The sequence below is a fragment of the Lactuca virosa genome, chromosome 8 (genome assembly GCF_052849685.1).
Source record: "Lactuca virosa cultivar CGN04683 chromosome 8, Lactuca_virosa_CGN04683_v6, whole genome shotgun sequence".
Classification (NCBI taxonomy): Eukaryota; Viridiplantae; Streptophyta; class Magnoliopsida; order Asterales; family Asteraceae; genus Lactuca; species Lactuca virosa.
Genome location: NC_136433.1, coordinates 368,212,876 through 368,220,829, shown reverse-complemented (window position 1 = coordinate 368,220,829; position 7,954 = coordinate 368,212,876). Strand labels below are relative to the sequence as shown.

Sequence of the window (7,954 nt, the reverse complement as noted above, 5' to 3'; positions counted from 1 at the left end):
TTCAAAAACTATCGCTAAAAGTCTAAAAACCCTTAGGAAACAACATTAGTGACACTTTTTAGAAACTGTCACTAACTTTCATCATGCTCTTAAACTCGAAAATTGCTCTTTGGTCTTAAAAATGGCTCCAACTTCATTTCTTGTTATATTTTTGTACAAATAAATTATTTCTAAAAACTAATCTATTACTTACAAAAATAAACCAAAAAAACTAATCTATTTAATTTATTACATATCATATGAATAAATAAATTATTACAATCATTTCTACAATAAAAAGAAACAAACACAACAACACAACAAAATCAATGGTGCTTGGCTAGTTTATGCACATCATACATATCAACATACACATTAAACAACCTTTGTTTTTCTATGACAACTTTAAATGACAAAGATGCGTGAAACTTTTGTCACATAAAAAATAACAATTATAAAGTTGTCATAGAAAATATATATGAACTTGTTTTTATACAAAACCAAGACATCCATATTCTCCAAAAGCTAAGATTTCCAAAAATCAAAAAAATCTAACCAAACTTGCAAGGTGGCTCTGATACCAATTGTTGAGATTTTATTCAAAAACTAGTTTAAAAAACAAGAGATTTAGCAATGGAAGACTTAATATTTTGAATAACATAAACAAGTTAAACCCACCAAGGATCATCTTGCAAGTTGTAGAAAGATTAAACACCAACCAAAGAAGAAGATGGAGAAATCATAACCTTTGTAATTCTTTAGATCCTTGTGGGAGGCTTGGAAGTCGATGAAGAATGATGAATTTAAGAGACACCAACAATGACTCAACTTGATGTAGAATGCTAGTTCTTTTGTATAAAACTATTATGACTGTTAAGTTTTATGTTCTTATCAAAATAAGAACATAAAGAAAGGATGAAGATGCACCTAATTTCCAAAGGAATGAACAAATAAAGAGAGTATGCACACTCTCTCCATGTTATAGTTTTAGGAGTAGTCAAGAGACAAGGAATAAAAGCCTCATCTCTATTAATGCATAAAGTGAAGCCATCATCCAATAGTTACTTACACTTTAGACAACCATGTCCTTATGTCTTAACGCATGCATGCTTAGGCTTAAGTCTTTTGAATAAACAATTCAAGAAGTCATTCCTTTTGATTAAACAACTAGAAAAGCCCATACTCTCTTTTGTCATGCCAAATTTCGAAAATATGAAGGAAAAGAAGACAAAACATTTTATATTTTATACACAAAGTTTATAAAATATAAACTTTAACTTTTTGGTAAAAGACAAAAGAATTTATCTAGTCCAAAATGTTGTGCATGACTTATGAATTCATATCATATGAATTATATAATGTTATTTGCTAATGTATATTATTATTTGCTACAAATAAATAATTTCCAATTTAAGTATAGGAGTTTATTGAATATTTATTAAAATCAATTTCTAATAAATAATCAATTGTATCAAGTTGTTGGTAGTATGACTCATTAGTATCATATGTTAATTAACAATATCACTTTAATATGATTTTTGAGCATACAAGATCTTTCAAAAGTCTTCATATACTAGTTTTTCTAAGAAGAAAATATTCGATAGGAATTGTAAAAAATGCGTAATTTGCGTGTTTTTTTTGGCGAACCAACCAAATAAATCATTAGATAATACACAAATAACAAGATTTGCAAAAACATTTTCGAAAAAAACACCGATAATTCACCTTTTTACTGATTAATTCACTTTTCGGACAACTTTTATGAATCATCACAAAAATCAATCATCCATGTGTTTATTTCAAAAAAAAATTATTTTTTATTTTTTTATTTTTTATGAATTATATTATTTTTGTATTATGTAATGATTCATTTTGTTGATTCACCAAAAATTATGCAAATAATGCACTTCTTACCCTTCATACCTACTCAATATTTCCTTCTTTTATATATATATATATATATATATATATATATATATATATATATATATATATATATATAGTACTTGCATAATGGCCCATAATAGTGTTGTATTTATTTTTTCTTTGATTGCGGTGTATATCAGTTTTGGGCATTATATTGAAATGGACTACTACACTAGTCACTCAAAACCAAATGATATCAAAGTGTAACAAGTAGCTGTTAGCTTGGACCAACGGTCTATGTTACATCAACCCCTTTGTTTTTATGGCATTAACCATTTAAGATAGGACCAATCGGGTCCAACGACTAGTTTTCTACTTAACTGGTTTAAGAAAAAGGCTAGTTATACCCAATAGGTCGGGACCAAACACAATAAGAAGAGGCATAGCAATGGAAAAGGATTGTTTTCGGTCCCAATACCTAGTTTATTCAAACCATTTGACCTTTTGATATAAATAGCAATTATATCTTTAAAAAAAACCATAAAATCACTAGTTTTCGTAAATCACCGACAATTAACTAATCATCACCAAACGCTAATGTCAAGAATGTCAACAATAATGTCTAAGGGCTTAGGGCTGGTCCCTCAGGTGTAATATCCAACAAACATTGTAGAATATATATATACAATGATTTTCTTTAACTTTAGTTTTTGTTTAGTTTATAATAACACACCAAATAGACTAAACATCATAATATAAACAAGGAAATTAAAAACCCAAAAACACACTCAATAATTGCAATCTTTCACTAATACCAAGTAATCCTAACTATCAACTTAATTATTTATTAATACCCATTGTTTTGCATGCAATTGTTTACATTCAAATCATGATGATAGCCATAATGTTCATGGTTATAAGATGACATTGAACTGCTACACTCTCCACCATCCTTCACATCTTCCTCTTCAACCTCCTCCTTTGCCTCCACCCCCAAAAACTCCATTGGCCGATTTGCTGCCGCCTCATACTGTGGCAGTGCCGCCTCACAAAAGGGTGGAACTGGTGGCGATGATGAAGAAACCGGAACGACTGATGGGAGTTTTGAGAGGAGAGCTTCAAGACTGCTCATTGAAGGAGTTATGTTCAATGGTTGATTATGATTATACCGGTGGCAATATTCCTGTTGTGCCATTGATAAACTACCACCCTGAAAACGCCATGCTTCGGAGGTGTTGTAGCCTTCTGCTTTAAATGGATACGATGAAGATGATGGGTGTGGTAAAAGGACTCCCGGAATGCTTTCTATGTAGCTGAATTTCTTTCTGAGTAGCACCACGTAGTTCAGGTCCTCAATCACCTTTTGAAATGATTAATTAATTAGTATAAATTAGTGTTTAGTTATTAACTAAAAAAGGTGCTTTCTTTTTTAGTAAAGATTATTATTTTGACTTTCGATTTTGATTTTGGAAGTCAAGTACACTACTTCTTTTATCCTACACTGCATATAAGATACAAGTATAACGTGTTCCTGAATTTTAAGATTATTGTTTTGAATTAAAAAAAAAAACTATTTATAGATAGTAAGAACAGTGTGTATAATTTTTATTACACAAGATACATATATGTATAGTCTTCTGAATTTCAGGTATTAAAAAGGTATTTCTAACTTCTCAAGACATTTAACAATAAGAGTTCCTTTTTTGGAGCAAGAAAGATGTGAAATTTTTATCACTTGAGATGTCAATATCGATATTTTTCTGAAATTCAAGGTTCTTGTATTGATACCAAGGGTTTCTACACGTTTTCTAGACTTTCAATTAATAGAAGCTCTTTCTTTTTCCAAACAAGAACTTTGTACAATGGCACAAGATATAAATTTTTAATATGTTGATCAAGTCTTAATTTCAAGATCTTATTATTGATATATAGGGGTTTTATATATTCTCGAGACATCGAATTAAAAGATACTTTGAGCAAGTTAGATTGCTGGAGATACAGATATAACATTTTTTAGCATGTCAAGTTTCTTGTTTTGAATAAAGGGTTCATATACCTTCTTGAGACTTTAAGCTACGAAAAAAGTTTTATTGTATGAGATACACATCTAAAACTCTTTTTAGATTTCAAGGGTTCTTGGTTTGATAGAAAGGTACTTATATTGTTATACCTTCTTGACTTCGCTATGAAAAAAGCTTTTTTTAGCAAAGAGTTGTATACCTTTTTTTACACGAGATACATTTAACCTTATTACAAATTTCAAGATTCTTGGTTTCATTAAAGGGTTTATATATCTTTTTGAAACTTTGAAATAACAGCATATACAGTAGAAAGAGCTTTTGTAAGTTTTTTTAATAAAAAAGCTTAAAATGAAAAACTCATTGTATCCTATATATATCCTCTACAATAGGAATGACTTTTACAAATTTATTATACTAGTCATATTTGTACATTTGTTTATTTGCAATTGGTTGGAAAGCCCACCGTACCATTGAAAAATTTTCACTTTAATTTTTTTTTCCAATTGCTTTTTTATTTTTCAAAAGTTTTTTTTATTTTTTAAAAAGCTTCTCTAAGAAGCTGAGAGAGAGAGAGAGAGAGAGAGAGAGAGAGAGAGAGAGAGAGAGAGAGAGAGAGAGAGAGAGAGAGAGAGAGAGAGAGAGAGAGAGAGAGAGAGAGAGAGAGAGAACCTTATGAACGGATCCTAGTTGAATGACACCTTCTCTAACAGCAATCAAAGCAATAGTCTGTAGACATATAAGCATTATTTCTGAGTAAACCTACATCTAAACAACAATCTTTTTGACTCTAACTCATTGTACATTAACCATCATGTACATGTACCTTCACACCAGACTGAAACTGAGCTTCCCATGTCCTTGGATGCTGTTGCAATCAAACACCCACAACTTACTTAACACTGATTACACACCTTCTTCTTACTCCACTTATACCCTTATCTTAACAAAAAAAACATTTTATTTAAATCTTGAAAATTTGCTTACCGAGTCAGCCGAACTATTCCAAGCAGACAAGAAATTTATTTCTTGATCATTCGGTTCTTTAAATATCCACTTATGACTGTGATCTGCAGCTACTTTTCCAATTAATCTGGACAATATTTAAGTTAAAACAATTATTATTCGATAACAATTAATTATGTATTTAAGTATAAGTCAGCATGCAGCTAGCTTACGACTAGAAATTGAAAAAGAGAGTGAAATCTCAAAAGTACCCTTCGCCGTAGTTATAAATTTCATGTGACATCTTGAAAAAGAGCTCCGGTTGAAGACCTTGATATTGTTGGTATTCGTGGTCAGTGTAAACCGAACAATCACTGTTAATCTCGTTTGTTGTCGACGCTGCAAAATTACAGAAACCATCTTCCCATGCCAATATCCTGTTTGTGATTAACTCAATGTTTTAACATTAATCCATGACTAAAAATATTCGTTCTATAATCAACTGAAGAGTCAATCAAGAACATGAAGACATTAGAAACACACAAGATCGTGGATGAAAATAGAGTTGAATCAAAGAAGGACAATAATAATATAAGCAAAGAAAACTTATAGTATTTTAGAATTGAAGAATACTTTTACATAAAAATGACAATAACAATAATGACACCTAATGAAAATTTTAAGGAAGTGTCTAAAGGATTTAAGAATTTTAATTATATAATAGATAAATAATTTAATATGGAATTTTAGATAAAAACAAAGAATTATTATTGATAGTAGTAATAATAATAATAATTTTTAGCATGAAGGAAATCATTTAAAATGACAATATATAATTAATATTACATAATAAAACGGTAATAGAATAATGTACCAATTTCTCCTGTTGCCTCTAGACCTATCATATGTTCCCCCTAGACCATCCCACCTGCAACAATAATACAAAACAAGAACAACATTTTTTTTTTCATTTAGTGGACAAAAATTAGAAGTTTTATTTTATTACAAAAAAGACCTTAAAAAGAAAGTTGATTAAAACATATACAAGTTAATTAAAAAAAGTTAATTATGGTTTACTTGGGTGGAGGGTAGTTTCTTGGCAAGATTCTCCAGAAAACTGCATAAACCCATTGAGAATTGTCATGAACGCAGAAACTTCTTAATGTGTGTTGAAGCAGATGTGTTGCTGCTAGCTGGCTTAACTGCATCTCTCCCATTGCCATCTTCTCTCTCCTCTCTTTTTCTCTGTAAAATACACACAAATGTGGATATATAACTTTCTCTAAAAGAAGTGAAAACCAGACACCCTTTTCTACCTTTTATAAGGTCACCTACATGGGTAGTTGGATACCTCACATTTAAACACCTCTCTCTCTCTCTCTCTCTCTCTCTATATATATATATATATATATATATATATATATATATATATATATATATATAATTTACACAAGAAATGATTTGAAAAGGCCCACAACAACCCACTTTTTTCAAACCTCCATTCATAAATTCCTATCTAGACTGCCTTTATAAATTACCTTCTCTATTCTCTCTTTTGAATACTATGAGTCATCAGTATGACCAAACCTTATAATTCCATACACATCATGACACCAGCTCTATATATATACACATATACATATAGATACCATATCCCCATCTTTGTTCTGACGCACCACTAGGTGCCCAATTCAATCCCAGGAAAATACAATATATATATATATATATATATATATATATATATATATATATATATATATATATATATATATATATATATATATATATATATATATATATATATATATATATAAGTTCAAATAAGAATTTGATTTATTGTTAGAAGAGCGAATATGAATTATAACTAATTATTTGTATTTTTTAGTTTTGATTAATTAAATAATTAAAATAATTTAGTAACCACTAATGATTAATACGAAGGGTATATTATTCATACTAACAAAACCATTAATTTCGTCGTGGTTATGAGATCTTTATAATTATGGAAGCTTACGAAATTTAACAAGATTATTAAATATTTACAATTAAGGAATTTCGGTTGAATACACGTTGAATAAATTCAACTTATGTATTCTTCATTTATATTCGACTTGTGTATCCAATTTTTCATGTATATTCAACATTGAATATATTCAGTATGTATATTCTTAATGTATATTCAAATTATGTATTGGATTCTCTATTTATATTTAACTCGTGTGTTAAAGTATGTATATTCGACTTGTGTATCGAACTCTCCATTTATATTCAACTTGTATATTAAATTATGATTTTGTAAAAAGAAAATGATTCCCCAAAAAACTTCCCCATAAAAGTTTTCAAATTAAACTATCATCAACTGTCATATGTTGGAAGCGTTTAGATGCTTAGTTTTCTAAGCATAGTTTTATTTATTTATTTTAGTAATATGTGGTGTGTTTTATTTAAAATTGTTTTCCCAAAAACTCTAATAACGAAAATGAAAGCATTAAAATATGAATAAACTTAAAATCATTTTAACCCATCCTGAATGATTTTGCAATCGTGGAAAAATTAAAACAACTATAGAAAGGAAAATATTACAGTATTTGAAGTCTTTAATTCTAATGTGAGATTGGAAGTTGATTAAGATGTTATGAAACTCCAAAAAAGAAGCTCACTATAATGTATCTATTGGAAATGTTGCTCAATATCATTAACCAATTAGTAATATTTTTTAAATAATAATAATGTCCTTTTGGGTTGGCCTAATGACACAAATAACATTAACGAAATGGAGAAAATAAGTTGTTAACTTATTAAGGAATTAATATATTAATTAAATATTATTTTGGTAATTAATTAAATTGTTTTTAATTAATTAAAGGGATTGGATTTTAGGTAATCCAATAGGTTAATTGGAATATTGTAGAAGCTCCTAACGAGTTAGGAGTGGACGGTTTTGAGCTATCCATATCCTAGGGATAAAACTGATTTGAATCAGTAAGGATAAACCTAGAGTTTGATTCCATATAGGATTATATATGTAGCCTATAAACCGAGGGCTTGGGATTAAACCCTAAGAGACTTTTGAAGCCTCTTATTTTTGTTCTCCCCTATCTGTATATTCTCCATATACGAAAATCATAACCCCTCTCTAGGGTTAT

At 29.1% G+C, this 7,954-nt stretch overlaps 1 protein-coding gene across 3 annotated transcripts; it reads right to left on the bottom strand.

Moving 5' to 3' along the window:
• Positions 1–2,664: 2,664 nt before the first annotated feature.
• Positions 2,665–6,367, bottom strand: LOC145134564 (protein RICE SALT SENSITIVE 3-like). 3 transcript variants are annotated; one of them, XM_079069401.1, is made up of 8 exons: positions 6,347–6,367; positions 5,886–6,053; positions 5,683–5,736; positions 5,081–5,245; positions 4,851–4,956; positions 4,690–4,731; positions 4,536–4,592; positions 2,665–3,205 (listed from the first exon to the last, which is right to left on the bottom strand). In XM_079069401.1, exons 2-8 carry the CDS (start codon positions 6,029–6,031, stop codon positions 2,693–2,695), a joined length of 1,083 nt encoding a protein of 360 aa, XP_078925527.1. In that variant the 5' UTR covers positions 6,032–6,053; positions 6,347–6,367; the 3' UTR covers positions 2,665–2,692. The 3 variants fall into 3 exon arrangements, with proteins under 3 accessions (XP_078925527.1, XP_078925526.1, XP_078925525.1); XM_079069400.1 differs by lacking the exon at positions 6,347–6,367 and adding an exon at positions 6,125–6,212; XM_079069399.1 differs by lacking the exon at positions 6,347–6,367 and having other exon boundaries at positions 5,886–6,115.
• Between the last annotated feature and the right edge of the window lie 1,587 nt (positions 6,368–7,954).

Bases quoted from the DNA above. Each gene is read 5' to 3' on its own strand.
- LOC145134564 (XM_079069401.1), bottom strand. From the start codon at position 6,031: ATGGCAATGGGAGAGATGCAGTTAAGCCAGCTAGCAGCAACACATCTG. The intron at 5,737-5,885 runs GTAAACCATAAT...TTATTGTTGCAG, and splicing joins AGAAACTACCCTCCACCCAA to GTGGGATGGTCTAGGGGGAA. The intron at 4,732-4,850 runs GTAAGCAAATTT...TGATTGCAACAG, and splicing joins GGAATAGTTCGGCTGACTCG to CATCCAAGGACATGGGAAGC.